Source organism: Crotalus tigris, unplaced genomic scaffold (genome assembly GCF_016545835.1).
Source record: "Crotalus tigris isolate CLP2741 ecotype Arizona unplaced genomic scaffold, ASM1654583v1 scf7180000018340.3345759, whole genome shotgun sequence".
NCBI classification, from domain to species: Eukaryota; Metazoa; Chordata; class Lepidosauria; order Squamata; family Viperidae; genus Crotalus; species Crotalus tigris.
Window position 1 is genome coordinate 2,358,852 of NW_024096953.1, and position 18,802 is coordinate 2,377,653.

The 18,802-nt window shown below is 48.8% G+C and overlaps 1 protein-coding gene across 2 annotated transcripts; it reads left to right on the plus strand.

Moving 5' to 3' along the window:
• Window positions 1-116: 116 nt before the first annotated feature.
• Window positions 117-17,088, plus strand: ALG9 (ALG9 alpha-1,2-mannosyltransferase). Of its 2 annotated transcripts, none has more exons than XM_039350577.1 (15): window positions 117-309; window positions 1,301-1,439; window positions 1,922-2,056; window positions 3,394-3,464; window positions 4,673-4,761; window positions 5,873-6,008; window positions 7,611-7,698; window positions 7,913-8,018; window positions 8,347-8,469; window positions 9,200-9,354; window positions 9,930-10,059; window positions 10,835-10,982; window positions 12,872-13,001; window positions 14,323-14,453; window positions 16,147-17,088. In XM_039350577.1, exons 1-15 carry the CDS (start codon window positions 200-202, stop codon window positions 16,268-16,270), a joined length of 1,815 nt encoding a protein of 604 aa, XP_039206511.1. In that variant the 5' UTR covers window positions 117-199; the 3' UTR covers window positions 16,271-17,088. The 2 variants fall into 2 exon arrangements, with proteins under 2 accessions (XP_039206511.1, XP_039206512.1); XM_039350578.1 differs by lacking the exon at window positions 117-309 and adding an exon at window positions 628-724.
• The last annotated feature ends 1,714 nt before the right edge of the window (window positions 17,089-18,802 follow it).

Here is an 18,802-nt window from a genome sequence, read left to right on the forward strand (position 1 = left end):
GGCCCTACTGCCCCGCCTTTGGCGACTTCGTGCTTTTCCACGCGTCGCTCCACAAAAAGCGCAGCGCCAGCCCGCCGCAGGAGCGGACGTGGGAGAAAAAGGAACCGCGCCTGCGCTGTGCCCACACTGAAGATGGCGGCGGCCGGCGCCGCGTCCCTGCATTGAGCGCCACGAGCCCGGCCGCCTGCCCACACTCGGCATGGCTGCCAAGGGGGCCCGGCAGCGACCTCGGTGGGGCGGCGGGGATTCGGCGGCGCCTGCCCGGCACCGAGACGAGGGGCCGCCGCCGGCTGCCGAGGAGAGCAGAGAGTAGGGGCCGAGAGCGAGGAAGGGTGGCCTGGTTTCTGCTGCATCGGGTCCTCCGGGGGGGGGGGGGCTAGACTACAATTCCCATCAACCCCCAGGATCTTCAACCGTCTATCAGAAGATTGACGATACTGAGGAGTGATGGGAGTTGTAGTCCAGCCCCCCCCCCCGGCTGGGGGTCCAGGCTTTGGAAAGGGAGGGCCCTTTCGTGTGTTGTTAATGGGACGAGAGAATTATGGGCTAACCTGGAGGGGCAAATGGGGGGGGGAGGAGAGGTAGTGACAGAAAGGAGGAACCCCCCCCATTTGGGGTGAGGGAGGGAGAAGAAATGGGCTTGCGCCTCTTTAATTCAAATCTAATCCATGCAGTGGCAAGCCTTAGGGTGTCCGTCCTAATAGCCACATCAGCAACAGGAAAGGTAACGTAAAACTTCTCCCATCCAGTAATCATAATTTTGTAAAAATACTTTAATAGGTCCCTTTAACCAAGTTCTCCTACAAGGCGAGGATTTGGTCTTGATAGATCAGGCCAGTTTTAAACATTGATGCAGGTAATATTTTATCAATTTGAAACAGGGCTCTCCAAACTTGGCAACTTTCTGAGACTTGTGCACGTCAACTCCCAGAATTCCCCAGCCAGCATGATGGAGATATCTGGAGTATGGCTGGCTGGGGAACTCTGGGAGTTGAAGTCCACCAGTCTTAGACACCAACTTTGGAGACCCCTGATTTAAAATAAGCTCTCCATAGGCATTTAAGTAAAGAATAAATGAGGTTTGGGTCCAAGAGAGCATTTTCATCCCATGATTGTCCTTGTATGCCTTAAATGCCCCAATATGGCCCTCCGATTCTCTCATCGGCCTTTCTGAATGCTCCATTGTATCCGAAAGCCAGAGTAGCTGTGCAAGCAACACCCTTTTCCTCCTGTCATTTCTCTCCTTGCTTTCCATCCTCCATTTACACGGTTAATAACAACCGCTTTGCTTTTCTCTTAGGTCCTCGGGAACCAAAGCAGGTCATGTCTGGGCTCCTGAAGGATCAACGGCTTTCAAGTGTTTAATCTCAGCCAGGTTCTGCGCAGCTCTGCTAAGTAACATTTCCGACTGTGATGAAACCTTTAATTACTGGGAACCTGTGAGTGTCTTATTAGCTTGCAGAAGAGTGAATGGTTCATCAGCCTCTTTAATCACTTGCTGAATTTAAAAGCCTCAGCTGAACCCTTTGAAATGAGGTCAGGCATCCTGTAGAGATTAGTTTCTTAGGGCAATATCAGGGTACCAAATGCCTCCATTTCCTTCTTGATGACTTTGACAGGTATCCCAAGGGTGCTTGTCCAAAAGGTGACTGGACTTTATGGGGTTTTGTTTTTCTTTGAAAATGTTTCACATCTCATCCAAGAAGCTTCTTCAGTTCTTGGATGAGAAGCGAAATGTTTTCAAAGAAAAAAAACAAAACAAGAAAGTTCAGTTGCATTTCGGGGGGGGGGACATCTTGGATGATTGATCTCATAGGCACTTTGACAGGTACTGGCTGAGTGCTTAGTATTCTTCCTTGTATGCCTACATGTTGTAGAAAGCACAACGTTGGACATCTTTTGTGATGTGTTTCTTTTATAGATGCACTACCTCGTCTATGGCAAAGGATTCCAGACGTGGGAATATTCACCTGTTTATGCCATTCGCTCCTATGCGTACCTGTGGCTCCATGCTCTGCCAGCCCTGTTCCATGCTAGAGTTCTCCAAACAAACAAGGTAACACGGCCACATTGGCTTCATCTTTGGAATGGGGTGGAATGACATTTCCATTCAGTTTACTAAAGGGACTATTTTTTCTCCTTTATTTTTTTATTTTTTGTTCTCTTGGTTTCCAAGCCTGTTTTAAGAGCAGCTCAGATGCTTTTTATGACATTTTACTTAGGAAACAGAAACAGAGCAGGGTTAAATGAAAGCTATCTCTAGTTTGGTCTTTGGAGGGTTCAAATCTGCAGAAGGCTGACTTCAGTCCAGTTCAAAGGTCTATGTATCATATGGGTTCTTTTTCAGTTAGATTGATCCAGATTCAAGAGACATGAAAGCACCGGATCCTGGATAGGTAGTTGAAACAAACAAATAATTTTTTTTGTTGGTGTTTCTTTTATTCAGTTCTATTGCTATCTTTCTGTTATTACTATGTTATTACTACTAAGGCAATTACTATGCTCTATACCATCACTATTCAGTATTCTATACTCTATTACTGTACATATTATGCTCTGTATTATTATTAATAAAAGTAGTCCTTGACTTACAAGCATAATTAAGCCCACAATTTTGGTTGTAAGTTGTGACAGGCGTAAGGAAGATCACGTGACTGCACTTGATTTTATGACTTCGTTTGGTGGTGGTTAAGTGAACATGGCTGATCGTAAAGCAAATGGGAAGGTCATTAAGCAAAACCATTGTCCACTATGGGGCGTTTTCAGCCAGAAAGCGGAAGTAAATGCTTGTTTCCTGGAAAACCCAAATCACAGTCACATGACCCCAGGATGCTGCAAATGGTCATAATGGGGGACAAATTACTGAGCACCCAAAATGCAGGTTATAAATCCCTTTTCAATGTCCATTGTAATTTTGAATGGTCGCTAAGCGAGGACTAGTTGTGTGCATTAACATTTCTTTCTTAAACCTCCCGTCTTGAGTCTCCTCTCTCTGAGATTCCTTCTCCTCTTGCTGTTCTTGGCCAGCAGGTAGAGCTCTTTCCTCTTTTTTTACATTGTGTGTTGTAGGCCTCTGTGCTTTTCCTCTTTGGGGAGGTTGTGGCTGCCAGGTTGTGGTTTTATTGGCAACTCCGCCATGCCCAGGCTGGGGGGAAAGGCTCATGTGGGAGGGAGGGAGGCAGGCAGGCAGCTCTGAGGCCTGCAGTTCTGCTCTTCTGTGACATGACAAACCCAGGTCTCATCGAATCATGATTTAGTCAACCTGACATATTGAATGGCAAACTGGATCAAATTGGAAAAAAAAAAACCTGGCAAGTTTATCACTCTGCATGTTGTGTGAACAGAACCGCCGTCTGTTCCTAGAAGCTATGTAACAGGAGCTGTTCTTCCTAGGTCCTCATCTTCTACTTCCTGCGCTGCCTTTTGGCCTTCCTGAGTTGTGTTTGCGAGCTTTATTTTTATAAGTGAGTATCGCCGAGGGCCTCCTTGGTTATCTTTGTGCACTGTGTGGCTGTTAGAGGTGCATTTCTCAATCTGCTGTGTAACGGTTAAAGCAAAGTACTGCAGCAAAAATGTTGGTTCCTAGGATTCTCCGATCTTGATGGGCTTCCTGCAGACGTTTCATTACCAGGCTAGGTCACATCATCCATATCTGAAGGAGCAGAATTTGTTGGCAAAACAGCCAGTGAACTCCATTCCCCCATGCACTGATGATGTGATCTGGCCGGGTAATGAGACGTCTGCCGGAAAAATCCCAAGATTCAGAGAATACACAGTAGTTCAGCTTGATCTACATATATTCTTGACTGTGGTGACAAAACTCTTGGGTGTGTTTTAAGATAGCCATGTCTTCTCAGCCACACTGAAAGCCTGAATCAATTAAAATTGTTAAAAACTGTAGGTTTCTGTATTGTTTTATCCAGGGTGTTAAATGGTAGAATACCATTTAAAAAAAATGCATTGCAATATTAGAAGAATTGGGTACAGCCATAACTGCTATCCCATACAATATTGTTTCTCTGCTGCTTTGAAGCTGATGCCCAGCGAGAATTTTAGGGAAGGAGTTAAGGGCTCAAGATAGCAAGTGCTTCAGAAGCAGTTTGAACAGAACAAAACAGAATCACAGAGTTGTAAAGGACCTTGAAGGCGTTCTAGTCCAACCCCCTGTTCAAGTAGGAGACCCTATACCATTTCGGACAAACGACTGTCCAGTCTCTTCTTAAAAATCTCCAGTGATGGAACACCCACAAAGTCTGAGGGCAAGCCGTTCCACTGGTTAATTGTGCTAATTAAGTTTAATTAAGTTTCTCCTTAATTCCAGGTTTCTTCTCTCCTTGATTAGTTTCCATCCATATTTTCCTTGTCCTACTTTCAGGTGCTTTGGAAAATAAGTTGACCCCCCCCCCTTCTCTGTGGCAGCCCCTTACTTTAGGGCTAGCTTAGCTTGGTTTTAGATCACTGGGATATTTTGCTCACTTTTACTCCGTTTCACCTCCCCTCTGGAGTCTTCCACAGGCAGCAGGCCTGCTTTATCACTGAGCTACAAATATAGCTGCTTGTACAGAATGCGTGGCCTGCCTTTTCCAAGGCTGGCAGATCTCAGTTAGGTAAGCCATCCTTAAGTGCTTGGCCCCACCTCAAACAGGCTCCGATTGTCTTCTCTGTTTCCCAGGGCTGTGTGCAAGAAATTTGGGCTTCACGTGAGCAGACTTATGCTGGCTTTCTTGATACTTAGTACCGGAATGTTCTGTTCAGCCCCAGGTAAGTGAAGAAAGGAGTCGGGCAGAGACCAATTTTGCCGTTTCATTAAGTGCATCTAGTTTTCAACTTACGATCACCTAACCGGGGCTGGAACATTCTTTGTTAAGCAGTACAATCATTAAGCAAGGCATTGCGAGATCGCACCCAGTTTTACAACCTTTTTTGCCATGGCCATTAAGTGAATCACTGCAGTCGCTAAGCGAGACATCACACAATTGTGATTTGTAATCTTCCCTGCTGCTTCCCCCGTTGACTTCACTTATTCGGAGGCTGGCTAGTAAGGTTGCAAATGGCGATCACGTGACCCCGGGACCCTGCAGCGATTATCATGGTGAGCCAGTTGACAAACCCCTGGATTGCAATCATGGGGAAGTTGCAGCAGTCAGGAATGTGAGGACTAGCCATAAGTTGAAGACCATCTGTAAGGAAATGTTGAGGGGCCTTTGGTTTTGAAGACCGAGGGAGAGGTACCGACAGCCGCTGATTCTCTGCAGATTCGAGAAGGGAAAGATGGCGCCCTAATTCTTGAAGCCCACTGTTTGCACACAGATTTATCTATGGAGATTCTCCGTCATCAGGTCACAGTTATCCCTAAGATGCTTTTTTCACGAGGCAACTGGGCTTTGTTGTTTTTTCTTTGAAGAAGTTTCCCTTCTTGTCCAAGAAGCTTCTTCAGCTCTGACTGGATGGTGGGGAATGGAAGGATTTATACTCCTTGCAGACCAGCTGGTCATTTGCCTTCTTTCAGAGAGTCGTTGAGGCCACTTGGAGGTTTATCTGTGTCCTCAGGGTCATCTGAATAGTGTGTGGGGAGCCTTCTTGGAACTGTTGAAAGGACTGTAGACTGAAGATAGGTGGTATCGTATCCCTCCCCCTCTGTTGAGAAGCGAGACGTCTTAAAAAAAAAAACAAGCCCAAGAAAGTCCAGTTGCGTCGTGAAAAGGCTTCTTTAGCACACAGAATTGTGTGCTCAGTAAAATCCCTCTTTTGGGTTGCCTGCTCTTGGAGTGCACTGGCCTCCATCCTCAGAGGGTCCTATCCCGTTATGGCAGATGTGCCCTGGTGGCTTTCCAGATGCCAGTCTCTCTCTCCTGCCTCTTCTTCTTTTCAGCCTTCCTTCCCAGCAGCTTCTGCATGTATTGTACCATCGTAGCAATGACAGGCTGGTACATGGACCGAACCTCCTTGGCGGTCCTGGGCGTGGCCGCGGGAGCCATTGTGGGCTGGCCGTTCAGTGCAGCCCTTGGGTAAGTGGGAGTCAGAAGGAGAGATGATGAAATGTTATCTTGTATGTATCCTAATTTACAGCCCAAATGTTGGAGATGTGGTAGTTCTGATGCAACTTATTTTCATATTTGGTATAAAAATATTAAGGCCTTTTGGATTATGATTTGGTGGAACATTCAAAATATTTTTAAAAGGAAGATAAAGTTTACTCCTCAACTATTCTTATTAGGGATTTTTGAGGATTTTGATGTTAAAGAAACTGTTTTAATGTTGAATTTAATTACAGCAGCAAGGTTATTGATAGGCCAATATTGGAAGAAAGATTCGTTGCCTACATTAGAAGAATGGATATTTAAGGTGTCCAATTTGGCAGAAATGGCTAAAATTTCTGCTTATTTAAAGGATCATACACAAGAAAGATATATTATGGTATGGAGAAGATGGATAGATTATATTCAGATTAAATATGGAACTGAAAAGTTCCATTTATTTTATGATTAAAAAAATAAGTATTATTAATAATAAGGTTTAAAGGGAGTTAAGGGTTAAGTATGATATTAATTGTTGTATAAATTGTTAAACTTGTTTAGCGTATGATTAATATATTTGTTAACTTAATTAGATTATGTTTAATATGTTTGATATACCCTGTATTTGGTTCCGGGAAGTAGGGGGGTGGGTTATTGGGTTTATTATGTAATTATTAATAAAACTTTTTAATTAAAAAAAAGAAAAGAAATGTTCAGGATGGCAGGCCGTGAACAGCAGCATCCAGAGACCGTGTTTCTCAACCTTGGGCGGTGACTTTAAGGTGGTCAACATCCTCAGTGCAAACCCCACTCCCTTCTGACACTGATGATGTTACCTAGCTGGGTCTTGAAACGTCTACAAGAAAACCTCAGCACCAAGGACCCTGCAATTTAACCCTGAGTACAAATATGGCAGGCCGTGAACAGCAGCACCCAGAGACCGTGTTTCTCAACCCTGATGACTTTAAGGTGGGGTGGACTTCAGCTGTGCTGTCTGGGGAATTCTGGGAATTGAAGTCCCCCCCATCTGAAAGTTGCCAGGGTTGAAAATTTGGGAACTGGGATGGGAGGAGGCTTCCCAAATACCATCTTTCTAACTAGGTAGTATCAGCAGTGCTGAAAGAGAGTAGGGTGTGTTGAGTGGAGGAGAAGAGAAAATAGAAGAGGAGGAGAATTGTGGGGTCCTTGGTGCTGTCTGAGCTTGGTTGTTTTCTTGCAGATGTTTCTTTACCTAACTAGGTAACATCATCAGTGCTAGAAGGGAGGAGGGTTTGGAGTGGAGGAGAAGTAAGAAGAGGACTGGGGAGTCCTTGGTGCTCTCTGGAGCTTGGCTGCTTTCTTACAGACACTGCATAACCCAACTAGGTAACATCAGTACTAGAAGGAAGTAGGGTTTGCTCCATATATGTACTGGTGGCTGGCTCTGTCTGTGTTGGTGGGAATCACCTTGGTGCTTCCTTGAGTAGGCTGTTGGTTACTGTTTGATTGTTTGTCTGAGTTGGTAATTCTTTGACTGGGCTATTAGGTATTACGTTGAGCTAAAATAGTTTCCTGCGCCTTCACTAATCCATCCCCCGGTCTTCTGTTGGGCAGCCTCCCAATTGCCTTCGACTTGCTGGTCCTGAAAAGACGGTGGAAGAGCTTCCTGCAGTGGTCTTTGGTGTCTCTGCTGGTGTTTCTGGTGAGTCTCCCAAGTTGTGGTGCAGCAGACAGTGTGGGGTGAGAAGGGAGCCCCTCTCCACCCTGCTTTTGGTGGGCTTCTGCATCACCTGAGGACAGCACACCCTTCACTAAGCTAAATCCTGCGTTTTCCAAACTGGGGAATCCAAGTGCTGGCACAACATGGTCCAAAGTGCAGGACAACGTTCTGAATGGTGGTTTCTTTCTCAACGAAGGTGCCCATGGTGGCCATCGATAGCTACCACTACGGGAAGCTGGTGGTAGCCCCTCTGAACATCATCTTGTACAACGTCTTCACCCCACATGGGCCAGATCTTTACGGTGAGTCTATCTCCAGGCAGGAGAAAATGTTTTGGGATGCTGGTGGGCTGGTCACATGGTCTTCCTTTCCCCTCCCCGGGTTTTTGGCTCTGGCACCAGGCTTTATTTCCCCATTGGAAGTCAGCTGTGGTTACAAAAAATGATCACCCCTCCTTCTCTCCCTCTCTCTCTCTCTCTCTCTCTCTCTCTCTCTCTCTCTCTCTCTCTCCCTCCCTCTCTCTCTCTCTCCCTCTCCCCCCCCTCTCTCTCTCTCACACACACACACACACTCCTGGCTGGGATAGATCCTCCAGGGAGTGCCTGACCTTTTTCTCCCTTCTTCCTGCAGGCACAGAGCCCTGGTCCTTCTACTTCATCAATGGCTTCCTGAACTTCAACGTGGCCTTCGTCCTGGCCTTGCTGGCCTTGCCATTAACCTGCCTGATGGAGAGCCTCCTGCAGAAGTTTCGTGGTGAGCCCCGTAGACCTCACCAGCTGGGTAGTGGAGAGAGTCCCCAGGCAGACTCACCCAGGATCTGTCACTGCCTCCAAAGATGAAGCATCTCCAGCTTGGGTGGCCTGCTCTGACCAAGCCTTCCAAGCGCAGAAGACCTTCTTCAACTTCCTGGTTCAGGAAAGAGGCCGTCCCCTCCTTCCAAAAAGCATTTTGAACCTCCTGAGATACTTCTGAAGGGCTGGAACAGCCCCTCTCGAACCCAAAACCCCTGCCTCAATGTTGAAGGCCTTTTTGTGCTCTTTTGATCAGTCACATTTGGGGGGGATGCATTTGGATGGATGGATGGATGGATGGATGGATGGATGGATAGATGTGTGAAAGGAAGCATGGGGACCTCTGGCAGACTATCAAGACAGGGACTCCCTTTGATCAGTCACAGCCTCCCTGGTCAAGCTGTTTCAGAGTCCTTAAGAGAAACAAGATCCAAATTATATTAACTAGGTTAATATAATTCATGGCAACCAGTGACTATCAGTGCCCACATTTTACTTAGATCAGTGTTTCTCAATCTCAGGGACTTCAAGAGGTATGGACTTCAACTCCCAGAAATCCCCAGCCACGCCTCTTGAAGTCTTTGAGGTTGAGAAATATTGGTTTGGACAGCAGTTCTGGTCCCAGGAAGAATAGCTTCTACTTCCTTGTTCTTTCTGCCACTGATCCTCTTCCGGTCTGTCCCTTCTTCCAGTCCAAAACCTCGGCCGCCCGTACTGGCTGACGCTTTCGCCCATGTACGTCTGGATCCTGATTTTCTTCAGCCAGCCCCACAAAGAGGAGAGGTTTCTGTACCCCATCTACCCCCTGATTTGTCTCTGTGGAGCAGTGGGGCTCTCAGCCCTCCAGGTGTGTTTTGGGGGCAGGAGCAATGTGGGGCAGGGGGCAAGAGAGGAGGGATGGAGGGTTTCTCTGGGGGGGGATTACTTTTGAGCAAGAGGCTCCTAACTTGGCAACTTTAAGACTTGTGGACTTCAGTTTTGAAACCAGGGGGGCTGAGACAACCCCCCCATCTTTTATGAAGCTGCCAGGAGCAGAATAAAGTAAGTTTTGCCCCATTTTACAACTGTTCTTGCCACAGTTGTTAAGTGAATCCGGCTTCCCCATTGACTTTGCTTGTCAGAAAGTCGCAAAAGGGGATCACGTGTCCCCCGGGACATTGCAACGGTCATAAATATGAGCTAATTACCAAGCGTCTGAATTTTGATCACATGATCATGGGGAATGCTGCAACGGTCGTAATCTGGAAAATGGTCATAAATCCCTTTTTTCCAATGATGTAACTTTGTAAGTCAGGGACTGCTTGCAATTGCTGCTGTCTTGGTAGATCTTCCATGGGCCTCGGACATCTTCATTCGTACTGTTGCTCACCCTCCTCCTTTCCAAACGCAAACGGCACTCATGTTTTCTCTCCCCTCCTCCAGAAATGCTACCACTTTATCTTCCAACGGTATCGCCTGGAGCATTACACCGTCTCCTCCAACTGGCTGGCCCTGGGCACCGTCCTGGTCTTCGGCCTGCTCTCCTTCTCCCGTTCGGTGGCTTTATTCAGAGGTTGGTTTAGGCAAGACGAGGAGGGAGCCCCGTTCTTTAACCAGTAGATTTTCTGCAGGGATCGGCTCACCGTCCCCGTGCCCCACCCTTATCCCCTGCAACGATCTACCAGATTACAGTCAGGCTTCGGTGTGTGTGTGTGTGTTAGGCATTGATCCATCATTCAGCAATGATGATTGACTAGGAGTTTGTCTAATGTGGCTTTCTGAGTCTTGACTCCCTATAGCAGTGTTTCTCAACCTTGACCATTTTAAGGCATGTGGACTTCAACTCCCAGAATTCTGAGAGTTGAAGTCCACATGCCTTAAAATGGTCAAGGTTGAGAAACACTGCCCTATAGGCTCTAGGGGGCAGGGAGGAACCTGACTCCCCCAAAATTTCCAAGCTATATTGTGTCTATAATTTGGGGGGGGGGTCTTATCATAGATAAACAGCCTTGGTCATCTGAAGTTGCTGGACTTCAACTCCCAGAATCCCCTAGCCCACAAGTTTGAGCAGTGGCTTCAGACTTCTGGCTGGTGAATTCTGGAAGTTGAAGTCCACCCATCTTAAAAGGAGAAAAACCTGAGTGAGGACACACAGTCTGCTCTTCCCCAGATGTTGTGATAGTATCTCACCAGACTTCTCAGCCTTTGGAGAATTCTGAGACTTGCCGCCTGAACACATCTGGCTGGGGAAACATTTGAAGGGGACACTGGCTAATTTTCAAAGGGTTGCTAATTTTGGCTGACTTTTCTCCTCTTTTTTCCCCCCATTTGCTGTTTTTGCTGCCCAGGTTACCACGGGCCTCTGGACCTTTATCCAGAGTTCCACAGAATTGCCACAGACCCCACAATCCACACCGTGCCCGAAGGCAGGCCGGTCCACGTCTGTGTCGGGAAGGAGTGGTACCGGTTTCCCAGCAGCTTCGTCCTCCCAGAGAAGTAAGTTCCTGGGTCAAAATGGAGCCTGTTTCCTGTCTGGGGGGCACAGGGGCACCCCTCATGCCAGCAGTAAACAAACCTGGCCTGGGCCATAAAGCCCTGGGAGACAGAAAGCTTCAAAATAACAGAATAACCGAGTTGGAAGGGATTTTGGAGGTCTTCTAGTTCAACCCCCTCTGCTCAAGCAGGAGACCCTGCCTAGATCATTTCAACCAAATGGTTGGCCTCACTGAGAGATGAAGAAAACCAAAATCATGGCATCCGGCCCTCTCAATTCCTGGCAAGTAGATGGGGAAGAAATGGAGGTAGTGACAGATTTTATTTTTCTGGGCTCCAAGATCACCTCAGATGGGGACTGCAGCCAAGAAATTAAAAGACGCTTGCTCCTGGGGAGGAAAGCTATGGCAAATCTAGACAGCATACTAAAAAGCAGAGACATCACCCTGCCAACAAAAGTGCGTATAGTCCAGGCCATGGTTTTCCCAGTTGCAATGTATGGCTGTGAAAGTTGGACCATAAGAAAGGCTGAGCGACAAAGAATTGAGGCCTTTGAACTATGGTGCTGGAGAAGACTCCTGCGAGTCCCTTGGACTGCAAGGCGTTCAAACCGGTCAGTCCTAGAAGAGATCAACCCCGACTGCTCTTTAGAAGGCCAGATCCTGAAGTTGAAACTCAAATACTTTGGCCACCTAATGAGAAGGAAGGATTCACTGGAGAAGGGCCTAATGCTGGGAAAGATTGAGGGCAATAGAAGAAGGGGACGACAGAGAATGAGATGGCTGGATGGAGTCACTGAAGCAGTAGGTGTGAACTTAAATGGACTCCAGAAGATGGTAGAGAACAGGAAGACCTGGAGGAACGTTGTCCATGGGGTCGCGATGGGTTGGACACGACTTCGCAATTAACAACAACAACTGAGAGATGAGCCATCTCACTACTTTTTCAGGCTTTGCTCCTTTTTCAAAAAACTCTGATTTGCCTCGATCCCTCATAAAACCAGACAGAGTTTCAGTGGCACCATTATTGCCTCCATTTTGACTTTTTTTGCCCAGTGCTTTTTTGGGAAAAAAAAGGTGGAGACATCAGGCAAGGCTTCTTCCTTTCAATTCTCCCAGAGAACTTTCCCTTCCTTCTCCATTCCTTTCCCCGTGGATAAGTCAATGATTTACTCCTTCAAAGAATTTGTCTACTGATCATCAGGATTAAAACCCTAGCTGGTTTTATGATTTTAAAAATTGCAAACTCAAAACCATCAGAAAGACATTGGCGGGTGGAAAGGGAGAAGCCGACATTAAAAGTTTCATTTCTGAGAAAGAGCAAAAGCAGAGAGGATCAGGATGGGCCTTTTACGTAGGAATCCCCATCTTTGCTGCCGGGGTGCCTTCTTAGGGCCTCGTTGCCCGCCTGTCCTTCCCCATCAACACCTCTGTCTGCCTCCATCTGGTGCTTGCGTCAAGTTCAAAGCACATTATTGCTTCTCAGCTTGCCAGTGAACTTGGGGGGGGGCAGGAAAGGGATCGGAATGCAGCCGTCAAAAGATCAAGAAAGCAAACCGTGAGAACCAAGGACAATTCGCCAGGTGTCTGGCCAGACCCAGAGACACTTTCTCATAGCAATATTTTTCCTCCTAATTGGGCAACGTGACCTGACCAAGAAGGAGGGGGGGGGGGGCAATTCTATGCTTTTACTATGTGGGATTGAGTAGGGTTCCGCCAGAGCTGGTTTTGCTTGCATGCTTGCCGATGTACTCCATAAAGTTTTACGTTAAGAGTTCGGAAAGCCTCGCGGGTGTTTACTTGGTTGAGTTGTTCAGTTGGAACCTTGACAGTTTGCTCACTAAAAGCCCCGGAACGCCCTTTAAAAGCCTCTTGTTCCCCTTCTTCCCGCAGCTGGCAGCTTCAGTTCATCGCCTCCGAATTCCGGGGCCAGTTGCCCAAGCCATTTGCCAAGGGCCCGGGGGCCACCCGCCTCATTCCCATGGACATGAACGATCGAAACAAAGAGGAACCTTCCAGATACGTAAGTGGGACCGCCTTCTTTTAACCTAGGCCTGTCTCTCGCCACACGTCGCTCCCTCCCCCCTCTGCAAAAATGGGGCCAACAACTTGCTTCCAGAAGTTGTGAATGCTCTTGAGACTGGAAATTTTAAAGAAGAGATTGGACAGCCATCCGTATAGGGTTTCCTGCCTGATGAGCAGGGGGTTGGAGTAGAAGACCTCCAAGCTCCCTTCCAACTCTGTTGTTCTGTTGCTCAGTCTGACCAGTGGCCTCTCGGTTCCTGCAGGGAACCTGGATCGCCGAATGTGACTTCCTGCCTGCTGTGGGAACCGGTTCCTGAGAAATGGCTCAGTCTCTCCTTCAGTTTTTTTTCTCTAACTTTGTTTTCTTATTAACCTCTCAACTCACATTCTTTTTAAATTGGGAAGTTGTTGCTCAGTTGGTTGGGGGACTATGACTGTTGCAGAAGTGGAGCTTCTGCAGCGTGTTCGCTTTTGCTTTAAAGAAAAGCAGTCTCTTCCTTTCACCTTGACCGTTTTCTGTGATGAGAAAGAAAACCCAGCAGTTTCTTGAGCCTCCTCCCTCCCTGGAGCAGGGCTGCTTTTCTGCAGGGATTCCTGAAAAGCAGCTGCTGAAAGTCTCCCCAGCTGCACCAGAGCCTTCCAGCTGTGTCAACAGAAGAGGCTATTCGTAGTTCAGGATTGAACTGTGGGGTCCTTGGCGCTCTCTGCGCTTGGTGGTTTTCTTGCAGACATTTCATTGCCCAACTAGGCAACATCATCAGTGCTAGAAAGATGCTGTTTCTACCCCAAGGGTGTTTTTTCCAAAAGGTAACTGGACTTTCTTGTGTTTTTTTTATGTTTGTTTGAAAATGTTTCACTTCTCATCCAAGAAGCTTCTTCAGTTTAATTCATTCTTCGGGTGACGTTTCTAGCGCTGATGATGTCACCTAGTTGGGTCGTGAAATGTCTGCAAGAAAATGACCAAGCTCAGGAGCACCAAGGACCCCACAAACCTCCCTTCCTCCCCACAAACCCCTCTCACTTCTAAAACTGATGATGTTACCTAGTTGGGTCAGGAAACATCTGCAAGAAAACAACAAAGCTCAGAGAGTACCAAGGACCCCACAGATGTCGTCTTCCTCCTCCTCCTCCTCTCTTCAAACATTCCTTCTAACACTGATGATGTTACCTAGTTGGGTCAGGAAACGTCTGCAAGAAGACAGTCTTGCAGCTGTTCCTCTTGCCTGGCTGGGCCCAGCTGCCCTGCTTCCTCCTGCCCGGGCAGGAGCCTGCCTGGAGCGGAGAGAGCCTCACGTCATCAGTGCCCTTTTCTCCCACAGTTTGACCTTTCCAAATGCCACTACCTGGTGGATCTCGACAGCCCCGACGAGGCTCCCCGGGAGCCCAGGTACACGGCTAACAAGGAGGAGTGGGTCACGATCGCTTACAAGCCTTTCCTGGATAGTTTAAGGTAAGAGGCCACAGCCAAGGCATGCTGGCGGTGCGGGAGACCCCGCGACTCCTTGGGAAGCGCCTCGGATGCCAGCCCGGGGGGGGGGGGATTGGATGGTGTCGTGTCAGAGCAGCTACCACTTTGGGCCACGAAGGGTTGGTCTCCCAGTAAGAGATCCAGGCTGTGAGTCATCAGTGCTTCAGCCTCCCCCCCCACCCCTGTCAAATACGTTTCTAGGGGCTGAAGTTCACCCCACCCCACCCCTTCTCATCCAGGCTAGGGGGTGGGCTGGAAGACCTCCAAGGTCCCTTTTAACCCTGTGATTCTGTGAACTTGCATGCCTCTTTAGTTGTCTTTCCCCCCTTGCTCAGGGAAATAGAGGAACTGCCAGCCATCTGTGACGGGGGGGGGGTCAAAGAGGAAGGAGAGGGTGGCTCGGAGTGGCAGCCCCTTCCTCTCCTCTCCCACCCAGACGGGGGTGGGGGCAGCAGCCTTTCCCGAAGCGGCCTGCGTCTGGGTTCCCCACTCTTGGGAGAGGAGAGGCAAAAGCACAGCTGCTGGGGAACGGCTTCTCTCAGAAGGAAGGCTAATTGCGGGACGAGGGGGTGGAGACGGGAAGAGGCAGGGTGAGAATTCCCCCAGGGAAGGGAGGTTGCTAAAGGCTGTCCCTTGGGAGGAAGACTGGAACAGCCGGTCGAATTCCCCCCCCCCCAGGGGGAAAACCTGTAGCAAGAGAGCTCAGTCTTTGCCTCACCCGTCCTTGCCTCAGAGGGGCCGATGGCATTGATCGCCTGCTGCTAGGAAGGAAGGAAGGAAGGAAGGAAGGAAGGAAGGAAGAGAGAGAGAGAGGAAGAAAGGAAAGAAGGAAGGAAGGAAGATAAGAGAAGGAAGGAAGGAAGGAAACTCAGATGAAGGAAGGGAAAGAAAGGAAGAGAAATAGGCAGGCAGGGAGGGAGGGGTCAGAGGAATATGCAGAAAGGGTGAATGCTCCCCCAACTCCTCAGTGTGGCCCTTTGTCCTTCTGGCAAGGGCTGCTCAGCTCCTCCTGGGGGGGGGGAGCGGATCCCTCCGCCCACTCGATTCCTGCTGGCTGAACCGGGAGCTTCTGGGACAGCCGAGTCTCTGGCTGACGTCATCGAGAGCCACAAAGGCAACTCTCGCTCGGCTGGGATAAAGGCTCCTTTAATTGAATTAGAGAACACTCAGAGCCATCGGCTAATTACGGTGCCCAGCTTGTAGCTCCGTCTGGGCCCCCTGATGCCTGGCGCTCCAGTCTGCCCCCCCCATTCAGTTTTCCTTTCCCCCCCCCCGTGCTTCCAAGCCCTCTTGCACCTCAATCCCCTGGCCAGCTTCCACCAAACTGCTGGGCAAACTCCCCCAAAGCCATCTCCCCTTCTTTGGGCCAGAGTGGACCCCCAGACTTGGATGGCGGGACAAGGGATGGCCTTCCTGGGTGAGGTGCACGTGGGGACTCTGTAGAATGAGTCACAGGGCAGAGCCAAAGCAAGCAGCACTGATGGAATTAAATTTCCGTTCCGTCGAAATACGGCTCCCGTGATTTCTTCCCAGCTATTCCATCACCTTCCCTGTCACTTGGAGGCACCTGAAGGCCAGCTCTCCAACCTTGGCCACTTTAAGACTTGTGGACTTCAACTCCCAGAATTCCCCAGCTGGAAGGGATCGATGTTTAAACCTTCTTGTCTTCTTCTAGGTCCTCCCAGTTGTTCCGGGCTTTCTACATTCCTTTCCTCTCCGACCAACACACGAAGTATATGAACTACACCATCCTAAAGCCTCGGCGGGCAAAACTCGGCCGGAAAAAATCTGGGACCTAAAGGACGAAGGAGATTCGAAGTCCAGCTTCCTCTTCGGGTTTCGGGATCCTCTCCCCAGTTTTGCAAGTCTGGCCAAAAACAGCCTGGAAGGAAGGAGAAAAGAAGAAAAAAAAGAAAAGAAAATCCTGCTGTGTTTGTGACGGTTTCCCATTTTTCGAGTGGCTGTTTGGCAAGACACGGAGGAGATCTGACGGATCCTTTTCAGAAACACCCCCAGGAAAATATTAACAAGGTGCTCTTACTCTGGTTAAGGAAGCCCAAGGAGCAGGCTGGATGCTCGGCTGCAGAGCGGGGCTGAGCTGGGCAGGGCTGCTGTGGGGCTGCGGCCATTCCCAAAGACCCCCCATCCTAGGCTCCCCCCCCCACCTGCCCCATGGCAAATGCCTTTATCTGACGTTTTGAGAGGCCTTGCGAGGTCACAGCGAAATGTCTACGAGGAAGAACGCTCCCGATGTCTCTTGGATTGTGGGGAGAGGGAAAAGGGGGTCTTCGCCTCGGTCTGAGCCGAAATAATTTGCACTTTTGAAAATTGTCCTGTTCAACTCAATGTCACTCGTGTGACCGATGTTCTCTTTTTCAAAAGCGCCACCGTCTTTGCCCGCTCCTTCCCCAAAAGCACCCTTTTAGGATTTTCCTTTGGACTCTTCGCCGGGTTCTGGATCCGTCAAGCAACACCTGGTTGTGTTTCTGGATTGGGGGAGGGGGGCATCCAGTGCTGATTGTCCCCCCACTGTTGGCTCTGAAATACCGTTTCATGCTATCCCAGCCTGAGCCGGGTCTGTAACTTCAGTGTTGATTAAAAGGAAAATTGGCCTTTCCGTCCCCTGTGTAGCCCTCCCACCCCCACCCCCCAGGAGGAGGAATACAAGAGCCAGAGAGAGAATTGGCCCATATTAACAGAAAGTTAATAATTGCAATTGGGCAAGTCGCCCGTTTGGCCAGCAGCTGAGCGGAGCTGGCGCAACCAGTCCTGGGTGGCTTCTCATTCTTACTTGCTGCCAGTCACAAGGTCTCATTCCCACATAGGGAAGACAAGCACGCCTTCTAACCGGCAAAGCTGTTTTTGCCACCAAGGTAGAAAAGAGAAGTGTGAAGGCGGAAAGAGTAGGATAAAAAGTTGTGTAGCGAGAGAATGTGGCAGCTTCTTCCTTCGCGTTGAACCCAGGTTAGGCTCCTAAACAGTCATTAGAGCAGAGTTTCTCAACCAGGGCAACTTGAAGCTGTGCGGGCTTCAGCTCCCAGAATTCGCTGGCTGTAGCTGGCTGGGGAATTCTGGGAGTTGAAGTCCACACAGCTTCAAGTTGCCACGGTTGAGAAACTCTGCCTAGCTGATCTAGCAGAGGTGGTGGAATAAATGGGCCACACTCTGCAATCTGTTTCTTCCCGCCCTGGCTGGCTGGCTGGCTGGGAATTCTGGGAGTTGAGGTCTGCACATTTTCAAATGATGGAGTTGCCCGCTGCTCTTCTGCTCCCTGCACCTCACCCCGTTCTCTGTGCGTGAAATCTTTTCTTGCTGCAAACAATGCTTTGCAACTTTTCTTGCTGTGAAACATGCTTCGTCTAAGAGAGATCGGGGATCAGGTTCACCCAAAAAGCTTGGGCTAAATTCTGGGATCTCTTCCCTGTTCCTCCCACCTCCCACTCCCCCAAAATGGCTTTTGGGGCCTACCAAGCAACCAGCTGTGGGCAGAGGAGGGTGGGTGGCTGTGGGGCTGGAAGTCACCACATCTTGAACTCATCTTCTAGCGGCTGGAGTGACCCAGCTGGCTTATGCGAGGGCAGCGTGAATCACATCATCCCGAAGCTCCAAACTATTCTTAGATTTAAAAATTGCTGCTATGATCCATAATTTTTTTCCCCCCTTTTTGGCTCTAGTTCTTGACTGCAAATGGTTGGCCTCTGCATCTTCTGAAAATAGGCAGACAATTGTCTTCCACAGCTGCTTGAATGATTCCGCCAACGCACTTGGAATGCAGGCTTGGTTGCCAAGATGGGCATCAGCTGATTTTGTTGGTTTCCCATCAACATCTAACCGTGCATCAGGCAAAAGCAGGCTTCACCCCTTGCCAAGACATCTTAGCTCCCCAACAGTTCCTCTCCGGAGTCAAAGCCTGGTCCTCCTCTTTGCCAGCAGCTTTTCCAGTGGCTGTAGGGATGGTGCTGACTCTGTGAAGAAGACAATTCAGATGCTTCAAACGCTTCCTGGGGGATTTCAGCCAGGGATGTCCAACTTAAACAGTGTGCAATATTTATTAAAGGTGGCAGGCCCACAGCCAAGTGCATTAACCACCTAACAATCCACCACCAGGGAACTATATATGGGAAAAAATATCTCTCAGTGCTCCATCACTGGAGGTTTTTAAGAAGAGACTGGACAGCTAATCGTCTGGAATGGTCTAGGGTCTCCTCCTTGAGTAAGGGATTGGACTAGAAGACCTCCAAGGTCCCTTCTAACTGATATTCTGAGGCTGGAAAACAAGTGACTTCTCATTCTCTAGAGCACAAGTGAATTTGTGCAGTGTAGTCATTTTC